Source organism: Chanodichthys erythropterus, chromosome 16 (assembly GCF_024489055.1).
Source record: "Chanodichthys erythropterus isolate Z2021 chromosome 16, ASM2448905v1, whole genome shotgun sequence".
NCBI classification, from domain to species: Eukaryota; Metazoa; Chordata; class Actinopteri; order Cypriniformes; family Xenocyprididae; genus Chanodichthys; species Chanodichthys erythropterus.
In genome coordinates this window covers 26,935,207-26,961,129 of record NC_090236.1, presented here as the reverse complement: position 1 = coordinate 26,961,129, position 25,923 = coordinate 26,935,207, and the positions used below count along the sequence as shown (strand labels likewise).

The window sequence follows — 25,923 nt, the reverse complement described above, 5'->3', positions numbered from 1 at the left end:
CCTTTTGTTCCCATCACTTTGTGCAGTCTCAGATGACTCTGACACGGCAAACAATCACCTCCCTCCCAGCCTTCACAGGTACAATGAGAAGGCCAGTTAACACAAAACAGGAAGCACCAGCTTAGAGCTCTGTGGCAGGACAGAACGGCCCGTTGCTCAGAGGGAGGAGTTGTGTAATGTTCCTTATTTGGTGGAAAGAGATCACATGGGCTGCCGCGTCTGAACAACAGTTGTGAAGAAGTCAAGGAACTTCGAACTCTGCCAAACCCAGGACACTTGGGGTGAGACAGAGAGAAAAAAGACTCAAGAAAACAAACAAAACAGAGCACATGGTGTAAGGGAAAATGCCCACCAACTTCACAGTGCTGCCGGTGGAGGACTCCCCATTATCAGAGCCAGACTATGATGGACACATACTGAAAGAAGAAGACAAGGAGGAGCCAGACACGGTAGCAGGACCCTACTCAGGTGAGAGCTTTCTGGGGAAAAAAATCCTGCCTAGACATGTGCAAACAGAAGAGCAGAACTTTAAAAGGCTTACAGTTAAAGGCGTGGGGTTTTTTTTTCAAACATGTGTCTGTGTAAGTACATCCTCAAAGAAAATGTGTGCCATGTTTACTACCATGTGTTTGTGAAATCATCTCCCCATGGAGTGTAAACAAGTGGCAGTTTCCTGATGCCTTTTTTCCTTTTTCCTGTTTCTCTTGTTACTCTGACGTCTTTTCGGTGCTTATCTTTAGATAAATTACTACACACCATTGCACCACTTTTTTGTACACAATAAAAGTGACCTTAAAGCCAAGTTGCTCTACTGTGGAGGCATTTGTAATATTCTTCCATTCTGGTTCTTCTGAACTTCTTTCTTTTGTGGGTTCCATTCAAAGTGAAAGAGATTGTTCACCCAAAAATGAAAATACTGTCGTCATTTATTATTTTCTGTGGAGCACAAAAAATATATATTTTAAAGAATATTGGTAACCTAAAGGTTTTGTGACCACTGACTTTGATTGCACAGAAAAAAAAAAAAACTCAAGATGCAAATGGTATTTTATGTTCCACAGAAGAAAGTGATACAGGTTCGATGAGGGTACAAATCATGACAGAATTTAATAAGAGCTAAATATGAGTTGTTGTTGTGGTGTTGTATCATTATTTATATAAAAAGTAATTGTGGTCTGGTGCCAACAACCCATTGGTCAGTGATCCTTTCTTTTCGGGACACAATAGGAGTTGCTGTCATCATCTTAAAGGTGCCTAAGAACGTTCTGTCACAAGATGTAATATAAATCTAAGGTGTCTCCTGAATGTGTCTGTGAAGTTTCAGCTCAAAATACCCCGTAGATTTTTTTAAATTAATTTTTTTAACTGCCTATTTTGGGGCATCATTAACAGTGCACTGATTTACACTCGGCGCTGCCCCCTTAAATCGCGTGCTTCCTGCCACATGAGCTGTCGACTATATTACAGCCTGATTACAGCGTATTTACAAAGTTTACACAGCTAATATAACCCTCAAATGGATCTTTACTAGATGTTCGTCATGCATGCTGCATGCATGCTTCAAATTATGTGAGTAAAGTATTTATTTGGATGTTAAAGTTTTATTCTGAGTGAATTTGAGGCTGTCCTCCGTGGCTAACGGGCTAATGCTACACTGTTGGAGAGATTTATAAAGAATGAAGTTGTGTTTATTAATTATACAGACTGCAAGTGTTTAAAAAATGAAAATAGTGACGGCTCTTGTCTCCGTGAATACAATAAGAAACGATGGTAACTTTAACCACATTTAACAGTACATTAGCAACATGTTAACAAAACATTTAGAAAGACAATTTACAAATATCAGTAAAAATATCATGATATCATGGATTATGTCAGTTATTATTGCTCCATCTGCCATTTTTCGCTGTTGTCCTTGCTTGCTAGTCTGATGATTCAGCTGTGCACAGATCCAGACGTTACTGGCTGCCCTTATCTAATGCCTTTTATAATGTTGGGAACATCATGGGCTGGCATATGCAAATATTGGGGTCATACATATTAATGATCCCGACTGTTACGTAACAGTTGGTGTTATGTTGAGATTCGCCTGTTCTTCAAAGGTCTTTTAAACAAATGAGATTTATATAAGAAGGGGGAAACAATGGGAATTGAAACTCAATGTATGTCACTTCCATGTACTGAACTCTTTTTATTTAACTATGCCAATATAAATTCAATTTTTGAATCAAGGGCATCTTTAAAGTTTATAGTTATCCATTCACATTCACATAAGAATTGCACAATCCAGATGTTTTCTTTTGCGTGTGTTAATGTGTGTACAGGGGTGTGTAGCAGAACTTGTGGAATTTGTCCTCTTCCTTTAAATTGCTCTATTTAAATCATTCCATGACAAAAATAAGTTTAATTGTGCTGTTCCCTTTTTGTAATGAAACTGCTTGCGAAAATACCTTCCCGTGGCTGTGAAGGAGTTCTGTATAGAACATTGCATAATCAGTTGATAATTTGATAATTTAACCCTCATTAACCCTATAAAGTTTACTGCATCATATATATATTTTTTTATCATTTATTTATTTTACTTTATCATTTCTTAGAAAAAAGGTTCACTGTGTTCTAGACTCATTGTTAAAGAACCTTTTATGCCAAAAAGGCTCTGTATACAGAGCAAATATCTTCAATGATTGCATAATACTTTAACGTTTAATTTCTTCTAAGTGATGTAGGCCCGGTTTCACAGACAGGGCTTAGCCTAAACCAGGTGTCAGTGTTATGTTGAGATTCGCCTGTTCTTCAGAGGTCTTTTAAACAAATGAGATTTATATAAGAAGGAGGAAACAATGGAGTTTGAGACTCACTGTATGTCATTTCCATGTACTGAACTCTTGTTATTCAACTATGCCAATATTAATTACATTTTTAATTCTAGGGCACCTTTAAATTGTAACAGTATTTCACAATATGACAGTTTTCACTTTATTGATCAAAATACTTGGAGCCTTGTTGAGCATAAGAGATTTCTTTCAAAAACGTTTAATAATCTTATCTGACCCCTAATTAAGATCTTGATAAAAACTATGAACTTTTCCAAAACATCACAAATTAGTCCCTTTTGGGATTTCATCATTTATATACAAAATTAGCTGCGCACAAGATTGTAAACACAATTTACAAGCCACACGGAAGGAATTCTCAGGAAAAGGATGTTTCTGAGGCCTTGAAAGCCTTTTATGAACCGACGCTGTTATTGTCCTGTTCTCACTGTGGAAATAGATGTGAAATTAGATCAATGGCATCACAGGTCAGGAAAACAGATATTTCCCAAGTTTACTTTTTTCAAAATCTGCTTTCTTATAAACTACTTAATATAAATATTTTACACAGCTTGTTTTAATATATATAATTATTTAAATGTCTTATATTAAATTACTTTTTCCTCTTGCTCTGTAATTACACTAGCATGCAGATGAACTAGATTTCAAGGTTTCTCTCTGGAAATAGTCTTATTCAGCAGACTAACTGGTTTTTAACTGAAAATCCCCTCCCCTATTCAAGTTGATCAGAAGTTATTTAAGACTTGCGCTCAGTGCCGGCAGGCAATGATCCTGTACTGAGGGTTAAAGAAACACAGGAGTCACGGAGTCAGTCTGATGCTGTTATTGAACCTCAGAAAGAACAAAACAAACTGGAGGGCAGGGAGAGGCGGATATCACCAACACACAGCATCTACTGGAGCCAAAAAATTAGTGAAGAAGATAGAGAGTTCGAGACAATAGATACGAGAAGTACAAGACTTGGACAACCAACTGCGGGAATACAGACACAGACTGATCCCACTCAGATGGACCAACATTCCTCTTGACAAAACTAAGGAGTTTGTCAACAGTGCATTGAAATTCAAATGAGATTAGCTGCACGGTTCAAAAGATAGTGTTGCATCAGAGGAGACTGTACAGGATTTTGCAGAGGCAATAGTGTCTCATATTTAAACCAACAAGAGACAAGGTAAAAAGGTTCTCACTAGACACACCTTTGTCTCCCTCTCAGCATGGAGTGTGAATCAGATTTGAATGCAGAGACATTAGGTGAGTTTAAATCTCATTGATATGGATCATTAAAAGATCATTACAATGGCAAGAGTAAGATTACAATTTTAAATAACTTTGGCATTAGTGTTTTGTTGAGCATTTGTAATTTTATTTAGTAGGAAATCGTTTTACTTTTCTTTTTAAGGCCACAATATGTTTCAGGCAGAGGTATTCACATGGGCGGTAGATGTGTACAGTTCACAAATTTGCTGTTGTGGGAGTTTAAGGAGATGTAAACAGATTAAAACATTAAAAGAGTTCTACGTGATCATACAGTATTTATCATATCTTAGAAAAAAGGTTCAGTGGGTTCTAGACTTAATGTTAAAGAACCTTTTATGCCAAAAAGGCTCTGTATGTGGAGCAAATGACTTAAATGATTACATACTTTCCTGTTTCATTTCTTTTAAAGGTGCCCTAGAACTTTTTAAAAAAAAGATGTAATCTAAGTCTAAGGTGTCCCCTGAATGTGTCTGTGAAGTTTCAGCTCAAAATACTCCATAGATTTTTTTTAAATTCATTTTTTTAACTGCCTATTTTGGGGCATAATTAGAAATGAGCCGATTAAGGGTGTGTGGCCCTTTAAATCTCGTGCTCCTCGCCCCAAGAGCTCGCGCTTGCCTTAAACAACATAAAAAAAAGTTCAAACAGCTAATATAACCCTTAAAATGGATCTTTACAAAGTGTTCGTCATGCAGCATGTCTAATCGCGTAAGTACAGTGTTTATTTTGATGTTTACATTGATTCTGCAATGAGTTTGAGGCTAACGGCTAATGCTACACTGTTGGAGAGATTTATAAAGAATGAAGTTGTGTTTATGAATTATACAGACTGCAAGTGTTTAAAAATGAAAATAGCGACGACTCTTGTCTCCGTGAATACAATAAGAAACGATGGTAACTTTAACCACATTTAGCAGTACATTAGCAACATGCTAACAAAACATTTAGAAAGACAATTTTCAAATATCACTAAAAATATCATGTTATCATGAATCATGTCAGTTATTATTGCTCCATCTGCCATTTTTTGCTATTGTCCTTGCTTGCTTACCTAGTCTGATGATTCAGCTCTGCACAGATCCAGACGTTCTGCCCTTGTCTAATGCCTTTCATAATGTTGGGAACATGGGCTGGTATATGCAAATATTGGGGGCGTACATATTAATGATCCCGACTGTTACGTAACAGTCGGTGTTATGTTGAGATTCGCCTGTTCTTCGGAGGTCTTTTAAACAAATGAGATTTATATAAGAAGGAGGAAACAATGGCGTTTGAGACTCACTGTATGTCATTTCCATGTACTGAACTCTTGTTATTTAACTATGCCGAGGTAAATTCAATTTTTGAATCTAGGGCACCTTTAAGTGATAACGTGTGTTAGCTGTTTAATTAATAAAATGTAATCAAATCATAAAAAATGAATTAAAACCAATTAAAACATATGAGTTAATTAATTAATTAATTAAAACTAAATCCATCAGATCATCCCATGATGGGAACACCTAAAAGGTTCTATATATGAAGCGCCTGACAGAAAACTTTTAAAGGGTTAGCTCACCCAAAAATGAAAATTCTGTCATCATTCGCTCACCTTCATGTCACTCCAAACCGTATAACTTTCGTTCATCTTCGGAACACAATATACAGTTGTTAAACACATCAGGAGGATAATGTTGAGGAGAACACAGGTTGAGTGTTTTCTGGATATGGATGGACAAAAATAATCTAGATGATCTGTTGGAATTTTAACTTATCGCACATCTTTCAGTTGAAAAAATATATCATGCTTGTTTTCTGTGTATTTACCATGTAAATTAAAAGTTTCGGTTTCATTTCTTACTAAAAAAACAGAAGAGTTGTGTGGAAAATATTACAAAACCTGCATGTTTTTCCAAGACAAGAATAAACATGTCAAATACAGTTAACACTTTCAGTTTTATTGTTTTTTGTACAGTACCTGGGACACAACACTTAAAAAAAAACAGATCTGAAAAATCTCTACTTAAGGCTGAATACATTTCATGACTCTTGCACAGATTTTTGCCCTGATTTGCAGTCTAAAGGAGTCGAATTTAGGTGCTGAAAATTAGAGCAAGTCTGCTGATTTTGGCCAGTTGGAGATGACAGTTTTCAGAGAAAATCACATAGTGTACGATGGGCACATAGTCTGTTTTTTTTTTTAGCTTTGGAAACATTTTAGAGCACTTATTGTTTTCATCTGTCATGCATCTTGAAGAGAGGTATGTGTTTACGTGAGTTTGAAACGACTTTAAAGTCTGTTATAATGATCAGTTAGTGTGATGACCAGTTTTTCACAGTAACCATTTACTAAGTCAGCAAATGCATTCTGCCTATAATGTTTTAAAATCTTTTCTGCGATTATGCTAAAATCAACCTCTCTAAACTAAAATATATGTTTGTTTTCTGTTATTTGCCAGGTGAAAACACCCCCAGAGAAACCAGCTCTTTAATCAGTACAGATCATGATGACAGCATCTACGGCAAGAATATGGCTCTTTATGAGGTAACAAGTAGCTTGAAACCCATACACCTTTCATCCTTGTACATCAGCTATCACTGTAGGAATATTTTATTTTCAAATGAAATACCTCAGCTTATGAAATTCTTTTATATTGTGTCACTAAGTTGCAACACTGTGCTGTATGTATTAAACTATTTAGCTCCTCCATGTCTTTACTCACAGGATGAGATGGACAGCACTCCGATGGTGTCATCCCTCCTCAACAAACTGGCCAACTACACCAACATAACCCAGGGGGTCATCGAGCATGAGGAGGCTGAGAGTGAGGATGGGATTCAGAGAGTCACCGTAAATGTGAGTCTCCAACAAGACTCTCAATTAAATATGGACAAAACCAGGAATTGGGTTGTTTTTACCCAGCCATTTTTTTCAACCAATTTTGGATTTATTTTTTTAGCCAGCAATATATTAATATAGTAAAAGGCATGTTTTTGCTCACCCCCAAATAGGGGCAAATTTGTGGGGTATTTTAAGCTGAAACTTGACCATACCAGAGACTTATATTACATCATGTGAAAGAGGGCATAATAGGTGCCCTTTAACCCAACCTGCTGGGTTTGTCCATATTTTACCCAGCTTGGGTTTTTTAACCCAGCATTTTTTAGAGTGTGGAATCGCAGTTTGTCTTACATAGCTTAAATGTTTGGTTTTGTTTTGTGTGTCAATCTAGCTTACATGTTTTTGTTTTGTGTGCCAATCTGTTTGAAGGGCCCTCAGATGGGCACATTCATAGGCGTGTTCCTGCCCTGCATGCAGAACATTCTGGGTGTGATTCTGTTCCTGCGGCTCACGTGGATAGTGGGTACCGCCGGAATCATGGAGGCCCTTGCTGTCGTCTTTATGTGCTGTATTTGCGTGAGTTTTTCCCATTGACAATTTAAAAGATCTTTTTTTGTAATCTGGTTTACTTAGAGAAGGAGTTTTCAAAATGTGGGGTGGACCTCCCAAAGGGGGCGCGAGGGCACATCAGGGGAGGCGCAGAGGAGTAGGGCTATACATCCTGGAGACAAGTGTCAAATTGATAGCTGTATGTAAATGTATCCATGCAGTGCAGGACTGCTTAAAGTTACTGGCATGTTAGATTTATAAAGAAATGGATGAGAAAAATAGCGGAATGTGCTTGATAAGTGCAAGAGAACTAAATTCAGTGCTCACACCGAAGCATGCGCGCAGAAAGCTGCCTCTCAGACAATGTGGGATCTGGGTTCTGTGGCTTAAATACACACACATTTGTTTGTCAGAATGCCCATCATGTCTTAAGTGAACGTAAACAGTTGGGAAAGAAAACTGATGTGTACAATGTGTACATTACATCTGTGCTTTAGGTCTTAAAGTGACAGCAGCCTAATAAAACTGAAGTATTTTTACTTGAATACTAGGCTAGATCCACCTGAAAAACTTAAAGGATTAGTCCACTTTTAAATAAACTTTTCCTGATAATTTACTCACCCTCATTTCATCCAAGATGTCCATGTCTTTCTTTCTTCAGACGAAATAAGTTTTTGATGAAAACATTCCAGGATTTTTTTTCCATATAGTAGACTTCAATGGGCACCAAAGAGTCGAAGGTCAAAATTAGTTTCATTGCAGCTTCAAATTGTTCTACACAATCCCAGATGAGAATTAAGGGTCTTATCCAGTGTAACCATCGCTCATTTTCTGAAAAAAATTTAAAATTATATAAGTTTTATCCATAAATGCTCATCTTGAACTAGCTCTCATCTTCTTCTCTGTTTGAATTCCAGCATTGTAGACACTGCTAAGTGTATTACTACCCTCCACAGGTCAAAGTTTTGAACTAATTTTTATATGCTAGTTCAATAGTATATAACAATTAGTTCAAACTTTGACCTGTGGAGGTCAGTAATACGCTTAGCAGTGTCTACAATGCTGGAATTCAAATAGAGAAGAAGATGAGAGCTAGTTCAAGATGAGCATTTATGATTAAAACTTATATAATTTTCAATTTTTTCTTTTTTTTCAGAAAATGAGCGATGGTTTCACTAGATAAGACCCTTATTTCTCATCTGGGATTGAGTAGAACAATTTGAAGCTGCAATGAAACTAATTTTGACCTTCAACTGTTTGGTGCCCATTGAAGTCTACTATATGGAAAAAAAAATCCTGGAATGTTTTCATCAAAAATTTTCATTTCTTTTCGACTGAAGAAAGAAAGACATGGACATCTTGGATGACATGAGGGTGAGTAAATTATCAGGAAAAGTTTATTTAAAAGTGGACTAATCCTTTAAAGCACTACTTAATTTGTGTCTTTGTTATGTTGCTTGTAATTTTCTTTGTAATTTGCTTCTTTCTTATTTTATTACTGATTGTTTACTTCAATAATTGTTTAAGAACTTTTTACATATATTAGGCTAGGTTTGCTGTGGTATGGAAATTATTTGTGTTTGTCATCAGCATCATGCAAGTATGAAGGGAGGCCCACTGTCTTTGACTTTGAAAACCCCAGACCTAGAGTATCTAGATGTAAAAGACACATGAAGGCGTTCCTTTAATCATTGCTTTAATGCCTTTTTGTCAGCTTTGACAGTTTGGCACATACACAAAAGGAAAACTTGACATGGCCAAGAGTATGTCAACATGTCCTCTTCCAGTGAAGAAAAATCTTGATTTGAAACATTTCAGAGAAATGTGTGCTTGAAAAAAATTGTGCCAACAGTCTCAGCATGACAATGCCTGTGCACATGTTAAGTATAATAATAATAGACATGTTAAGATAAAATATAAAAATCATAAGGCCGCACAGAGAAAGTGCTTTTTGCTTAGGCCCTACGTGTGGTTTCAGTTGGTATTACATTTTTTCATGAATTTAGAATAAATTTTAGTTCAAAAGGATTTGGTTAATGATTTTTTCATGAAAACATTTCACGCACAAGTTTGCTTAATGATTGAGTCCCAAAGTTCTTCTACAAGATTAAATTGTTTTTTTTTTTAATGGCTAAAAAAAGTTAAAAGTTACATAAGATAGCAATAACATTAGACCATGCTGAAAAATTAACTTACATTAAAACTTAACATTAGCCCTAAAATACTAAAACTTAAATAAAAACTAAAACTGAAACTAGAAAGCTCTGAAATAAACTGACAATAATAGAATGAATCATAACAAAAAATAAATCAAATTGTGAGTAAAATGGAAATAACTAGGCCTAAATTAAAAATGATAATTACCCTGCAAGGATATATAGGTTTTGTTTTACATGAGTCTTTTTCTTCATCCATAGACCATGCTGACTGCAATTTCAATGAGTGCCATTGCGACTAATGGTGTAGTGCCTGGTATGATTTCAATATGTTATGTTACACTTATATTATTTTTATTTTCTCCATATTTGTTTTAAGTCAACTTCTCTTTCCATTCAGCTGGTGGCTCATACTACATGATTTCCAGAGCATTAGGCCCAGAGTTTGGAGGAGCAGTGGGTTTGTGTTTCTACCTGGGCACCACATTTGCAGGTTCTATGTACATACTAGGAACCATGGAAATATTTTTGGTGAGTCAAAACTTGGACCAACCCTAATATTTTCTTGTAAGCCAATACATACTCGTTCTGCACTACAGAAGAGTTCATCAGCACTGAGCTAACTCGAGTCAGCAGATTCTATCAACTTACCCTTTAATTGCCCTAGTCACATGACCTCAAAAATCAGATTAATTTTTGCACCCTCAGTAAACCTTTCTCTCTCTCTTTCCTTTTATACCCTGCTACAGACATACATCATGCCCACTGCTAATCTGTTCAAAGATGAGCCAAATTGGATGCAAAATAACATGCGTGTTTATGGCACATGCTGTTTAGCTACCATGACCCTGGTAGTGTTTGTTGGAGTGAAATATGTCAACAAGCTGGCCTTGATCTTCCTGTCCTGTGTGGTGCTGTCAATTATGGCCATTTACGCAGGTGTCATCCAAAGCGCATTCAAGCCTTCCAATTTTCAGTGAGTAATGCTGTGATTTTTACGTGCACATTTTCCACAAGCATGGAAAACATTATCTCCCCAGGCTCAAGGACAAGGCTTAAAGGGATAGTTCACCCCAAAATGAAAATTTTATGTTTATCTGCTTACACCCTGGGCATCCAAGATGTAGGTGACTTTGTTTCTTGATGATTTTTAACTCCAACCATTGCCGTCTGTCAGCCATATAATGCATGTCAGTGGGAACTTTGTCTATAAGGGTCAAAAAAACACGACAGTCAAATCCAAATGAAACACTGCAGCTCGTGACGACACATTGATGTCCTAAGACATGAAACAATCGGTTTGGGCAAGAAACCGAACATCAAACCAACATCAAATTTTCATTTTTGGGTGAACTATCCCTTTAAGGCCAGTCCCAGACTAAAATGGATGCTTGAGCTCTTTTAACTGAAAGCAACTTGCACTGACACATCTTAAAATATGTCAGTGTTTTGTCTCAAGATGCACACCAGGAATGTTTTTTAGGGCACGTTTATAAAAACTACTTAAATGTCCAAATTGAACAAAGGCTTAATCCTGGTTTAATCTAAAACCCTGTCTGTGAAACCACCTGGTCTATTCTGCCTTCAATTACTTGGGTAAAGTTGGTTTTATGTTCGCACATTCGGACATCCGTATTCAATAGCCTTGTTAATCACACTACATTGGACATTCAGTGGACATTCACAAGTAAATATGCCATTAATACTTGCCTATTTTGATCGACTTTGAAAAATGTTGTAAGTTGACAATCGTTGGTTGCCAATATCATGTCGCTGCTTAAAATTCGCAAACATTAATTTATTGTACATTTATTGGAAAGTCTGAATTTATCAGAAGTCCGAATGTGTGAATAAAACCAACTTTACCCAAGTCCTACAATTACAAATTAATATGTCTCACATTCAAGTCGGAAACATCACATAGAAATAGACACAAAATAATTATACTGTGAACAATAAACCCAAATAATAACTACTAGGCCTACATCTGATTTCAAAATAATGAAAAATATCCATTGCTATCATTTATGGTATCACAAATAAATGTGAAGCAAACGGTGAAAGTTGAGTAAGTAACACCATTTGCTATATACTTGCTTTCCGCTCACTCAACTCTCTCTTTATGATATTATGAATCTTATCGATACGTGTTTCCATCAGGTTTCAATTCGACATGCTCATTCCAAAGCCCAACTTCCAAGAAGGACAAACTTGGACACTCGTGCTTCATCTAGAATTCAGAGTAAATACGCTTTGTTTGCTCATTAATATGCTTCAATCTTTCCGTCTTCACTTGAAGGACACATTTATGGAAGTACTGAGACGCGGCAAAACGTACATCTGTCTAGCTAGCACATATTTTACATAGTAGGCTACAAAAAAAAAGGCTGCGCAGTGGAACGCAAAATCGTTCTACACTTGGAGCGATGCAACGCAATCAATCACAGAACAGCCAATCAGAACAGTACTTGCCGTTTGCTCGCGCTCTCTTGCGCGGGAACCTCACAGCTGCCGAAAAGTGTAAACTAAGAACATATAGGCTACCTTGTATTCTCGTGGCGTCCGTGATGCTTAACTGGACGGCAGGCCTTTAGGGGTTTCCTTGTGGAACTTGAGAAATTTGTCAAATCATATCCGTTTCTAAACTTCAACAGTAATTTTTTTCCACGACACGTCCTTGTTCGACACGTCAGTATGGGCGCCTGGGCGGGGCTACCTGGCACTTATGTCACAACAAAAGTGCTGACACTGCTGAGGTTTTTTCGCTTGTTTGTTTGTTTTAGATGCTTATGCTTTATAGCATTTGATTGAAATATGATAAAGATGTTTATAATTTTAAGATAGCCTATATCAGATATTATGGAGAGTGTTTAATTTGAACACAGTTAAATTAATCTATATTTACGGTCTCTTGTGCATCAACAGAATCTGTCTGCTAGGCAACCGCACCTTGCAAAATTCTAAGTTTGACAAGTGTCTAAAGACGGAGGTCATCGACAATGTAACCCACCCCACCGAACTGTGGAAACTTTTTTGCAAAGGTGACTTTTATGTAAATGCATCATGTGATGAGTACTTCACCAATAACAATTTGACGGAGATTGAGGCTGTTCCTGGCTTGCTCAGCGGGGTCATATCAGGTGAATTCTCAAATAAAATTACACAGCAAACTATACACATCTTATTTAACTCAAACAAAATCTTAAACTGAAGTCTTATGTTTGTGAAAATGCATCAGCTGATAAAAAAAAAAAAATCAGCTGAAGCATTTTCACAAACATGAGACTTTAGTTAAAGTAACTCAGTGCTAATCAAGTGTTATTTGCTATGTATTTATGTTTCTCCTTCCTAGATAACATGTGGGGACACTATGGACAATACAGGGCGGTAGTGGAGAAGAAGGGACAGAGTTCAGAACGGGTTTCAGATAACACGGACGATGATATTTTACTGCCTTATGTCTTAAATGACATTTCCACCTTCTTCACCCTTCTGGTTGGAATCTACTTCCCCTCGGTTACAGGTATAGTTTTCTAAAAAAGAAATAGAAAACGTAAATGTCTTTTACTTACTCACCTTCATCATGTCATTCCAAACCCGTATGACTTTCTCTGTTCTGTCGAAAGGTGAATTTTTGTAGTACTTGCCATTTTCAATATAATGTAGATGAATGTGGACTGGGATTTTCCATTTCCAAAATGACAAAAAAGCTCCATAATAGTGGTGCACACAGATCTTTTCTATAAATCAGTTCAGTTGACCTGATTCATGAGTTCAACAAGTCATATGGTCACATGGAGCATGGAAGTGACCAGAAGGTCTACATGACTCAAAATTCTTTTGTTACACATGGAAAAAAGAAAGTAATGCATGTTTGAATTATGGATTTTCATTTTGGGGTTATTTTTGACCTAATACATGTTTTTATATGTGTAAAAATATCTTAAATGTGTTATCTTCATGGCTCAAAACAGCTTTGTACTTGTGCTTTTGTGGATTTTTAATGTTTTTGATACTCTTTTGGCTGCAAATTGCATTTACCTGCAGCAAAGAGTTGTCCTCAAAGTGTACATGCAGGAGTTTAACTTGATCTTCACCGTTTACAAACACGATAGGATGCTTCTGTAGATTTGGTTTCAGTGGATTGTGGGTAAATATCCAATTCATCGAGCGGTCTTTTTGTTCAAAAAATTTAGAAACCATTCCAAATTATTCAGTATATATGAGTGATCTATAAGAATGATTCAGACTGAATCGAAAACTAATTCAAGACCACTTGGTCGATCATTTGAAAAGAGGTGATTCATTATTGGGCATCGCTGGCAGGAATTACCAGGAATTTCAACCTATGCTGACTGCTGAAATATTGTCGAGGAAATAATGTAACATTACATAATCTGTCAACACTCCCTAAAATAAGTCACAGCTTCACTACTTAAAATACTACATGGTTTAAAAACTAGCAACACTACTGAAAAATGTAGTTAAACCTATTGCTTCACCATTCGTGATTGTGTAAAAGCTGTTATTAAAGTATTATGAAACACATCAGATGTTTTTCTCTGATTTTTACAGGAATCATGGCTGGATCGAACAGGTCTGGAGACCTTAGAGACCCTCAGAGGTCCATTCCCACTGGTACCATTCTGGCTATTGTAACCACCTCTTTCATCTGTATCTTTTTGCTGCAAAAATGGGAAGAAGAAAACCTCTAGGAAAAGAATTTTAAGCAGTCTATTTTATAAACAATTTTATCATTTACTCATTAACCCCTTAATTATGCTAAACAGACATTTCCTGTGTAGTGTTATTTGGAGCATGTATTGAAGGTGTGGTGTTACGAGACAAGTAAGTGCTATTTGGTAGTAGTAATAATAATAAACAGTATGTAATAACAGTGGGTTACAAAAATGCTTGATAATTCCATTCAGATAAGACATTCTTCCTGTTTTTACATGTTTTTGCATGCTTGCTTTCATAATAGGTATGGTGACTCAGTTAAGAAAACTCTAGTTGTTGCAACACTAGCTTGGCCATCGTCATGGGTCATTGTGATTGGCTCGTTTTTCTCCTGTTGTGGAGCGGGGCTACAGAGCCTCACCGGTGCTCCCAGGATCCTTCAGTCTATAGCGCGAGATGGCATCATGCCATTCTTACAGGTAACAACATGCCCTTTTATGATTTTTTTTATTAGTTAAACACAACTTTACATGTCTTGAGGCACAAATGTTTGTATAAAATGCTGTTGTTTACAGAAATTGTATACAAAGAAAGAAGTGAAAGTGTACAACACACTTGAGAGAACAGTCTTGACTATAATCCTATGATGTAACTAACATGACCTACGTCTCATTGGCAGGTGTTTGGTCATAGTAAAGCTAATGGTGAGCCAACCTGGGCCTTACTCCTAACTGCAGCCATCTGTGAGATTGGGATTCTCATCGCTTCCCTGGATGCTGTTGCTCCCATCCTGTCAATGTGAGTGTGTTCCTCTTGCTTTCACCTTTTTACTTTGTGGCAACTAGAGCCAGGTGGAATTTGCTGGGGTTTTTTATGTATTATTATTTGCATTTTTGTGCGTTTTTTTTTTTTTTTTTTTTTTTTGTATGTATGTATGTAAAAAAAAAAAAAAGGCTATAGTTATGTGAAGGGCTCAACAATAAGGACTACCCGATGGCCTGGGGCCAGTGTAAACGACATTCAGGGCAGTTGACAGAACTGTCACTTGGCCAGTCGGGCCAGTGCTGCATTGTCACCAAAGTTTATCATTTGCATGTGTTAACTTTAAGTGTTGCCAATTTAATATATTTAAGCGCAAGAAGATGCAAAAGAGAGCTCAATTTGGAACTCGCTGTGTGAGAAGTTTTGGGTGCACAACACACATCTGAAGCTCACACCCAGAAAGCCACCTCCCAATTATGTTCTCTTTCACATCTTCTTGCCCTTGAATAGACATATTCACACAGTTGTCAACATGCCTGTATTGGCGACTATCCTTGTAACATAGTCAGTTATGTCTTAAAGGTGCCCTAGAATTAAAAATTGAATTTATATTGGCATAGTTAAATAACAAGAGTTCAGTACATGGAAATGACATACAGTGAGTCTCAAACACTGTTGTTTCCTCCTTCTTATATAAATCTCATTTGTTTAAAAGACCTCCGACGAACAGGCGAATCTTAACATAACACCGACTGTTATGTAACAGTCGGGATCATTAATATGTACGACCCCAATATTTGCATATGCCAGCTCATGTTCAAGGCATTACACAAGGGCAGCCAGTATTAACGTCTGGATGTGTGCAGAGCTGAATAATCAGACTAGGTAAGCAAGCAAGGAAAACAGCGAAAAAGTGCAGATGGAGCAATAATAACTGACATGATTCATGATAACATGATATTTTTAGTGATATTTGTAAACTGTCTTTCTAAATGTTTCGTTAGCATGTTGGTAATGTACTGTTAAATGTGGTTAAAGTTACCATCGTTTCTTACTGTATTCACAGAGACAAGAGCCGTCGCTATTTTCATTATTAAACACTTGCAGTCTGTATAATTAATAAACACAACTTCATTCTTTATAAATCTCTCCAACAGTGTAGTGTTAGCTAGTTAGCCACAGAGCACAGCCTCAAACTCATTCAATATCAAATGTAAACACCCAAATAAATACAGTACTCACACAATTCGATGTATGCATGCAGTATGCATGACGAACACTTTGTAAAGATCCATTTTGAGGGTTATATTAGCTGTGTGAGTCGAGAGCTCGGGAGGGGGCGGAGAGCGTGCGATTTAAAGGGGCCGCAACCTGAAATCGGCTCGTTTCTAATGATGCCCCAAAATAGGCAGTTAAAAAAATTCATTTAAAAAAATCTATGGGGTATTTTGAGCTGAAACTTCACAGACACATTCAGGGGACACCTTAGACTTATATTACATCTTTTTAAAAAAAGTTCTAGGGCACCTTTAAGTGAACGTAAACAGTTGAAAAATTACAGTACAGTAGAAAAAAATCCTTAAGGCCAAAGTATACCTCACTTTTTACACGTACGCAAGGGTCAGCTTACTGTACGTGATGCAAATTTCGTCATCAGAAAAGTACACGCATACTAAACGCGCGCCACTGAATTTTTGTAACCGCGCTTACTTTGTACGTGCAGGTCGCATATGCGCATTTAATTTTTTTTGCAGTAATTTCTTTATCCACAAGGTGGCAACCATGCCCTGGGGTGCCAATTCACAAGGTAGTTCAAGAAAAACTACATAAATAGAACAGATCGGAATGCGTTCGCACATAAAAAAACAAAGTATACTTTCTGCTTTAGCATTGAGCCCTGTATGTGCACTAAAATATTCATTGCTTCTTGACTAAATTATGTGCTTAAATGTATTTGAGATGCAATCACTTTGATTTTGACATACTGACATACAACTTCATTTCATATTCCTTGTCATTTAAATAATTTAAATGTCATTAACATTAACAACACACCATTACACAAATATGAATTTTGTGTCAAAATTATTACTAAGTGATTTTTAATTTTAAAATGTATTCTAATTTTTAAATGTTTATACTTTGAATGCACTCTAAATGTGACCATTACATTCAGTTTGTGAATTTCGTGTTTTAGTATCATTGAGATACTGTTATACAGGTAGTCTCAATTAATAGTTTTAATTTTTTTTTGTTGTTTTAATTTTAATTTTTGTTAAACATTTAGCAACCTTTCTTTAATGTCTATGTAGTTTTCATGACATTTTATTTTAGCTGTTTTAATACATCAAGTTAAACTAAATGACAATAAGAAATGTTTCCTTGGCAACCAGCTGAAATAAATAAAATAAGTTTGTTTTTTAAATATTCTATTTTATTTCAGCTAATATTTATTTCAATTCACATTTTAAGGTTTTAATTAAAAATGAACTATAATAACCTTGGATTCAATTACTATATTACAGGTTTTTCTTAATGTGTTACCTCTTTGTAAACCTGGCCTGTGCTGTCCAAACACTTCTACGCACCCCAAATTGGAGGCCAAGATTCAAGTTCTACCACTGGTAAGACATGTTTGGATTTCCAAAGGAACAATCAACAGCTTTGTTAGAAGTGCATATTCTGTTTTCCTACATGCTAACAATGTCATGCTGTTACGTGGACATGGGTTTTTCATTAACTAAATAGGTGTAGTGTAATGGTTATTAGTTCTTTCTACATGTGAATTGAGGTAAAACGGAGCAGTCAGAGTTAATGTTTGCTTGTATTAACTACCATTAAATGCACCATTGGATTTGTTTAAATGTCTGCAGGTCACTCTCTTTCCTTGGGATGAGCCTGAGTCTCTCCCTCATGTTTGTTTCATCTTGGTACTATGCTTTGGTTGTCATACTTATTGCTGGATGCACCTACAAGTACATTGAATACAGAGGGTAAGCAAGTGTCCATCAGATTCGCTGTGTTTTTAGGTTAAATGTTTTATATTAACTTTATTCCTCCCTATTTTATTTCCCCAACACCCCTCAGGGCAGAGAAGGAATGGGGTGATGGGATTCGAGGATTATCGCTCAACGCAGCTCGTTATGCCCTAATAAAACTGGAGGAGGCGCCACCTCACACCAAGAACTGGAGGTAAGCATTCAACATCTTCAGTGCTATATAAACATCATCATTCTTGATTCAAAAATCATTTAACTCATCTTCCAGACCTCAGCTGCTGGTGCTCCTAAAGTTGGACTCTGAGTTGGGGGTAAAGCATCCACGTCTGCTCTCCTTTACCTCACAGCTGAAGGCTGGGAAAGGCCTGACCATCGTCTGCTCTGTGCTGGAGGGCACCTACATGGCTCGTGGGGCAGAAGCTAAGCTCTCTGAACAGGTGACGGCATTAGGTCAAAACCAAATCAGAGATGATTATCAAATACAGAGATGATTGTTATCCAGGGAAGTGTGTAATATCTGTACAACTATTGTCAGCACATGAGATACAAATGAAAAAGAATTCTTCAAATTTTCTGCATAGTTTTTGTCACCTTGCCCTTTAGGGTGGCTTACAACCATAAGAAAAAATAAATAAATGTGAGGTTAAAAAAATGTTAAAAAAATTAATAAATAAAATAATAATAATCATCATCATTTTGCAATTGTTTTTTTCACCAATTATCCTTATTTCACCAATGATACTCAGGGCTGGTTACCAGAAAGGTTGCTCTCTCAAACCCTACAAGAAGCAAGCCATGACCATTGTGCCCTTGAGCAAGACGTTTAACTGCAGATTGCTCAAAAGTGAAAGTCCTTGTTAATACATTTATGGCTTATGGTGACATTGCGTGACAATCACGAAAGCAAATTCCCCTTTAGAATCCTGACCTTCCAGTCATTTTAATCTACCCTGTAGTCAATGTTGTCTTTTTGTTAAACAAAGTTCTGGGGATTAGTAGTGATTAAACAAGACATTTGCTTATAAATAAGACTTTCTGACAGCATATGCACTCAGTCATCTCCCATGGTTGGTAGTCAGTGCATTTTATTGTATTCACATTTTATATTCAAATTTATTCAACATTGAGTTTTACTAACATATATCAATGTCTTTGTTTTTGTATTTCACAGAATATCAAAGCAGCTATGGCAAAGGAGAAAACGAAGGGTTTCTGTCATGTGGTGGTGTCCTCTAACCAGCGGGATGGTTTCTCTCACCTGATCCAGTCCGCAGGCCTGGGTGGCATGAAACACAATGCAGTCCTTGTGGCCTGGCCAGCCAACTGGAAACAGTCAGAGAGCTCCCTCTCCTGGAAGAACTTCATTGGTGCGCACTTGTCATTTTCTGATACTAAGCTGGCAGTAAGTCAGATAATCATTTTAAGGCAATGAGGTCAGGGATTATTATAGAGGATTATAAGGGTTGAGAGGGTAGCTGAGCTTTATTATGAGTGAACTGTTGAAGGCTTTAGGTCTCAAAGAACTGAAAAAAGCTGGTTAAAGAGGAGTAATTCCACATCATTTTAGATCAGTTTGTGAAATATTCTGTTGTTCACAATGATGTGAAAACATTGTATGAAATATCAATCAGATTGACAAAATAGTAAAAATGAAAATGTTTTTTCCCAAAGAAACCATCAGAGAGACAACAGAAGCCCACCAGGCTCTGTTAGTGGCAAAACACATTGATACATTTCCCACAAACCAGGACCGGTTAGCTGAGGGTACCATTGATGTCTGGTGGATTGTCCATGATGGTGGTCTACTCATGCTTCTTCCTTTTCTGCTCCGCCAGCACAAGGTAGAAGGCAACAAATTGTCTTGATACAGCAAAGTTGCTCTTTTTTTTCAACCAAAGATTTCACACTGTGCTTTACCCTGTCCTGAAATCATGTAGGTTTGGAGAAAGTGTAAGATGAGGATCTTCACAGTGGCTCAGATGGATGACAACAGCATCCAGATGAAGAAAGACCTGCAGATGTTCCTGTACCACCTACGTCTTGATGCGAAGGTGGAAGTTGTGGAAATGGTGAGCAGTGTTGGGGGTAACGCATTACAAGTAACTTGAGTTATGTAATCAGGTTACTTTTTTTCAAGTAACTAGTAAAGTAACACATTACTTTTAAATTTACAACAAAATATCTGTTACTTTTTCAAACAAGTAATGCAAGTTACTTTGTTTTTACATTTATTAACTGACAGCTCTCCTGTCCCCATGTTGAGAGAAATCGTGAGTAAGTGCACAGGCATTGTGTGCGCTGCGTGAACATGATGGTTATTGTAGTTTTAGAATAAATGTGAGCAGGCATTTACCCATCTCAAAAAAACAAAAACAAAAAACAGTATTACTCACAATGAATAAAAAACAGTGAAATGCAATCTCAGAATATTATGCAAACATGCAATAATTAAATATATTAAATTACACACATATACTTTATGTACTTGATCTCACTTTATTAACCAAAGTCTTTGCTGCTAATTACATATATTAAATTACACAAATATACTTTATGTACTTGATCTCACTTTATTAACCAAAGTCTTTGCTGCTAATTACATATATTAAATTACACAAATATACTTTATGTACTTGATCTCACTTTATTAACCAAAGTCTTTGCTGCTGACCTTCGATGATCCACTTCAACCATATTAATAAGCAAAAATGACTTTAGATCACATTTGTTTTATTTTTTAAATATTTGCTGAAGTAAGCGTGTTGAACTTTCTTCTCCTGCATTCTTTTCTTCAGTCCAGAATGGCTGAACAGCTGAATTTATTTTAAATATTTTTATTTAACTATCGCGTTCCAGAGGGTAAAATCTTTTGGCAGCGTTCCCCTGGTAAAATTTGCATTCCAGGGGATAAATATCATGTTATTTGGGGTCGTGTCAACCCACGGACATGAAAACAAACTTGAGGCAACAGTGCTAAAGTAGCGGGAAAACCGCAGACTTGGCAACACTGCCTCTACTGTACAGGTGCGAATTTACATTTCTTTCAGCCTGAAGCTTATTTGTTTCACTTTTGGTGTGAAAGGCCCTTTACATTTGACAAAAATAGAACCTTTTTTGTTGTTATTACAACAAGCATTATAAACAAGCAAGCCTTGCCCAGGTGAGAAAAAGTAATGCAAAAGGAATGTAACGCATTACACTCTAAAAAATGCTGGGTTAAAAACAACCCAAGTTGGGTTGAAAATGGACAAACCCAGCAATTGGGTTGTTTTAACCCAGCGGTAGGGTTAAATGTTTGCCCAACCTGCTGGGTAGTTTTATTTAACTCAACTATTGTTTAAAAATTACTGTATTGCTTAATTAAAATTAACCCAAAGTATGTTGGAAATGAACATTTATTAATGTTCAATTAATAATTATTAAACAATAAACATTTATTAAATTGCTTATTAATAAATTTATATTAATAAACTATTAAACTATTAAATGTATATTAATAAAATATTAAAGCTTATTAATAAACATTCACCTTTTGTCTATTATTGTTGTCTCTAATTGCATCTGGATTTTAATTTCCAAACTATTTTGGGTTCATTTTAAGCTAGCCATATAGCAATTTTTAAATAATAGTTGGTTTAAATAAAACTACCCAGTGTTATGATATAGACACGGAGGCAGAGATAAAAGCAATCCAGGTGAGTTTATTGGAATAATATGTGGAACACAGAGTGGTAATGGCTGTTATCAGGTTCTTGAGAGATGAATATAAAGTAATACTGTCCTTGTGTGGTTTGTGGATCCAGGAGTTGAGCTGAGATGGAGGGAGACGTTGGAGACACTCACACACACAGATGGGTAAGCACACGAAGGGACCAGGAGACGAAGGAGATGAAGGAGATCGCTGGAGCAGGTAAGTATGTTGAAGGGGAGTCCTTAAGGTAAGCATATACATGGCGTAGTGCAAACGAGACCGGACAGTGAGTGTGTGTGAGAGTGGTGGCTTTGTAGTGCTGGTGATTGCAGAGTGAATGAGGTGCAGGTGGCGGTGATTAATAAGCTGGTGATTGAGTGCGTGGGTACTGTGGTGAGGTGGAGCCTGGCGTGTCTGTGACAGTACCCCCTCCCACGGCCCGCTCCTGAGGGCCGCGGACCCCGACGTCGTGGTGGTCTTCCCCTGGGTCGTGGGGCAGGTCTGTCTGGATGGTTGGTATGGAAGTTCTGTAACAGAAGAGGATCAAGGATATCGTTCCTGGGAATCCATGAGCGTTCCTCGGGACCATAGTCCTCCCAGTCCACGAGGTATTCGAGTTTACCACCACGGCGCCGGGAATCCAAGATCTCGTGGACCACGTAGGCTGTGCCGTCCTCTAGGAGAAGTGGAAGGGGGGCTCGGCGGCTGCCACGTCAGGCTCTGTGGAGGGAACAACAGAAGGGTGGTGAGGTTTAAGTAGAGACACGTGAAATGTAGGATGGATTCTACTATACTGTGCCGGGAGTTGGAGACGATAGGTGACGGGGTTGATCTGCCGAAGGATGGTGAACGGGCCAATGAAGCGGGGACTCAGCTTTTTGCAGGGCAGACGCATCCTGATGTCCCGGGTGGACAGCCAGACCTTCTGCCCCGGCTGGTAGACAGGAGCCTCGGAGCGTCGAAGGTCGGCTGCCATCTTGCGTCTGCGCAGGGCCCTCTGCAGCTGGTGGTGAGCTGAGTCCCACACCCTCTCGCTCTCCCGGAACCAGTAGTCGACTGCCGGAACGTTGGAGGGTTCCCCGTCCCAGGGGAACATCGGGGGTTGGTAGCCGAGTACGCACTGGAAGGGTGTTAGTCCCGTTGAGGCTTGGCGGAGAGAGTTTTGTGCGTACTCGGCCCAACCCAGGTACTGGTTCCAGGAGTTCTGGTGGCCGTGACAGAAGGTACGCAGGAAGCGGCCGATCTCCTGGATCTTCCGTTCCGTCTGCCCGTTCGACTGAGGATGGTATCCAGACGATAGGCTGACGGTCACACCCAGGAGGGAGAAGAAGGCTTTCCAGACGTGTGAGACAAACTGGGGTCCTCTGTCGGAGACGATGTCTTCAGGTAATCCATAATAGCGAAAAACATGATTAAACATTAGATCTGCGGTGGCCATGGCGGTAGGTAGACCCTCCAGGGGTATCAGACGGCAGGACTTTGAGAAGCGGTCCACCACCACCAGGATGCATGTGTGACCGTCAGATTCGGGGAGATCGGTGACGAAGTCCACTCCCAGGTGTGACCAGGGTCTCTCAGGAACGGGCAGAGGAAAGAGCTTGCCGGTGGGAAGATGGCGTGGGCTCTTGGAGATGGCACACTCCCTGCAGCCCTGCACGTACCTCCTGACGTCGTTGGCCATGTTGGGCCACCAGAAGCGTTGTTTGAGCAACGAGAGGGTCTCCTTGACCCCCGGGTGACCAGTGCCAAGTGAAGAGTGAACGTTGTGCAGGAGTGGAGTGCGACGTGTCCGTGTGATGTACTGCAAGCCCGGTGGGCAACCCGGCGGAGTGCGTGTGGAGGCATTGGCGGAGGGAATGGTTTCTTCGGACCACTGGATGGGGCCCATGAAGATGGACTCCGGCAGAATAGTATCAGGTTTTTCGGGCTTTTCCTCAGGAGCATAGAGGCGAGATAAGGCGTCAGCCTTCGTATTCTTTGAACCAGGACGGTAGGAGATGGAGAAGTTGAATCTAGAGAAGAACATAGCCCAGCGAGCTTGGCGAGGATTGAGTCTCTTTGCGGCCTTCAGATATTCGAGATTCTTGTGATCAGTGAGGACTTGAAATGGGTGAGTAGCTCCCTCCAACCAATGCCTCCACTCCTCAAGGGCAAGCTTGACGGCCAGGAGTTCGCGGTCACCGATGTCGTAGTTGACCTCCGCCGGGTTGAGCTTGCGGGAGAAGAAGGCGCATGGATGGAGTCTACTTGGTGTCCCCTGCTGCTGTGAAAGGACCGCTCCCACTCCGGTGGTAGATGCGTCCACCTCTACTATGAACGGGAGGTCCGGGTTAGGGTGGACGAGGAGGGGAGCGGTGGTGAAGGCCTTCTTCAGGGTCTCAAAGGCGTCGGTGGCTAATGGAGACCAGGACAGAGACTTGGGCTGGTGACGGAGGAGGTTGGTGAGTGGACTGACGATTGTGCTGTAGTTTTTGATGAACCGGCGATAGAAATTGGAGAAACCTAGGAATCTTTGGAGTTCTTTGATGGTGGTAGGAGTGGGCCAGGACTGTATGGCGGAGACCTTCCCCTCGTCCATCCGGATGCCACTGTGATCAATCACGTACCCCAGGAACTGGACGGAGGGTTGGTGGAATGAGCATTTTTCAGCCTTGAGGAAGAGATGGAACTGCCGTAAGCGCTGGAGGACCTCCGCAACGTGGTGGCGATGTTCGGCCAAGCTCCGGGAGTAGATGAGGATGTCATCTATATAAACCAGAACGGACTTATGGAGAAACTCCCGGAGCACCTCGTGGATGAAATCCTGGAATACGGAGGGGGCGTTGACCAGGCCATACGGCATCACGAGGTACTCGTAGTGTCCAGTGGGCGTGACGAAGGCGGTCTTCCACTCGTCCCCCTCACGTATCCGGATGAGGTTATACGCGCTGCGGAGGTCCAACTTGGTGAACACAGTGGCACCGCGGAGATGTTCCAGGGCCGCTGGGACGAGGGGAAGTGGGTATCGGAACTTGATGGTGATCTTGTTGAGTGCACGGTAATCGATGCATGGCCTCAAGCCTCCGTCCTTCTTTGCCACGAAGAAGAAGCTTGAAGCAGCAGGGGAAGTAGACGGGCGGATGTAACCTTGTTCGAGTGCCTCCTTGATGTATTCCTCCATGGCCTTCTCCTCCGGTATGGACAGGGGGTATATGCGTCCCCTGGGCACTGGTTCACCCGGCAGCAGATCGATGGCGCAGTCCCATGGCCGGTGTGGAGGAAGCTTGGAGGCGCGTTGCGGGCAGAAGACGTCGCTGAAGGGGGCGTAGTCAGGGGGAACATCCACGGAGCGCTTCTCAACAGGGCTCTCGATGGACGTGGCATTCACGAGAAGAGACTTGGAGAGTGGAGGTCTTGGAACAGGAAGCGCTGGGAAGCAGTCTGGGAAGCAGTGATCGCCCCACTTCAGGACTTCGCCCGTGCGCCAGGAAATGTTGGGGTTGTGTTGTTCCAGCCACGGGCGCCCTAGAACCACGTCAGCGGTGGATTCCTCCAGAACCAGCAAATGGATGTGTTCAGTGTGCAGGATACCGATGCTGAGTTGTAGTGGGCCCACGCAGTGACGGATGTGTCTGCGGCTTAGGGGTTTGCCCGTGATGGAGTGGATTTGATAGCTCGTCGGTGAAGGAGAGATCTTAAGGTTGAGTTGTCTACAGAGGGTGCCTGAGATGAAGTTTCCGGCTGACCCTGAATCAAGGAGCGCCACCACTGGAACAGAGGTGTTAGCAGCAGTAAGAGTTACAGTTGTAGTGAGTGGTTTCATTTTCTGAATGGAGGGAAATATTGCACTCACCACGGGTCGAGGAGGACGGATTGGGCATGTGGAGAGATTATGCCCCATTGTTCCGCAATAGAGACAGAGATTCAGGGCCAGCCTTCTTTGTCTTTCGTTAGGGGTGAGACGTGAGTGATCAATCTGCATGGGTTCGTGGGCTGGTTCTGGGGAGCTGACGGGTTCGGACCGACGGAGGAGGTTAGTGGTGGATGACTGGCCCTGGTGTTCTTGAATGCACGACTGCATACGGGACCCCACGCGGATGGCGAGTTGGATGAAGCGTTCTAATCCCATGGAGTCCTCGTATGCAGCGAGATGCAGCCGCACGGAGGGTTCCAGCCCCTGACGGAACGTGGTGAT

General features: G+C 39.6%; 1 protein-coding gene across 5 annotated transcripts in view; it reads left to right on the top strand.

Moving 5' to 3' along the window:
• Nucleotides 1-39: 39 nt before the first annotated feature.
• The window catches only part of slc12a7a (solute carrier family 12 member 7a), a 32,895-nt gene continuing 7,011 nt past the window's right edge, over nucleotides 40-25,923 (top strand). For 2 of the 5 annotated variants that reach the window (XM_067364168.1, XM_067364167.1), the window contains exons 1-20: nucleotides 40-468; nucleotides 6,530-6,615; nucleotides 6,796-6,927; nucleotides 7,342-7,488; nucleotides 9,879-9,933; nucleotides 10,018-10,148; nucleotides 10,367-10,593; nucleotides 12,543-12,757; nucleotides 12,970-13,140; nucleotides 14,193-14,291; nucleotides 14,408-14,465; nucleotides 14,602-14,776; nucleotides 14,977-15,095; nucleotides 17,585-17,683; nucleotides 17,933-18,052; nucleotides 18,147-18,251; nucleotides 18,327-18,495; nucleotides 19,230-19,425; nucleotides 19,730-19,899; nucleotides 19,996-20,127. In XM_067364168.1, coding sequence (XP_067220269.1) covers nucleotides 345-468; nucleotides 6,530-6,615; nucleotides 6,796-6,927; nucleotides 7,342-7,488; nucleotides 9,879-9,933; nucleotides 10,018-10,148; nucleotides 10,367-10,593; nucleotides 12,543-12,757; nucleotides 12,970-13,140; nucleotides 14,193-14,291; nucleotides 14,408-14,465; nucleotides 14,602-14,776; nucleotides 14,977-15,095; nucleotides 17,585-17,683; nucleotides 17,933-18,052; nucleotides 18,147-18,251; nucleotides 18,327-18,495; nucleotides 19,230-19,425; nucleotides 19,730-19,899; nucleotides 19,996-20,127 — 2,730 coding nt within the window. In that variant the 5' untranslated portion in view covers nucleotides 40-344. Of the gene's footprint in view, nucleotides 469-3,610; nucleotides 4,086-6,529; nucleotides 6,616-6,795; nucleotides 6,928-7,341; nucleotides 7,489-9,878; nucleotides 9,934-10,017; nucleotides 10,149-10,366; nucleotides 10,594-12,542; nucleotides 12,758-12,969; nucleotides 13,141-14,192; nucleotides 14,292-14,407; nucleotides 14,466-14,601; nucleotides 14,777-14,976; nucleotides 15,096-17,584; nucleotides 17,684-17,932; nucleotides 18,053-18,146; nucleotides 18,252-18,326; nucleotides 18,496-19,229; nucleotides 19,426-19,729; nucleotides 19,900-19,995; nucleotides 20,128-25,923 lie in introns of those variants that run through there. The other 3 variants (XM_067364171.1, XM_067364170.1, XM_067364169.1) reach the window with 3 other exon arrangements.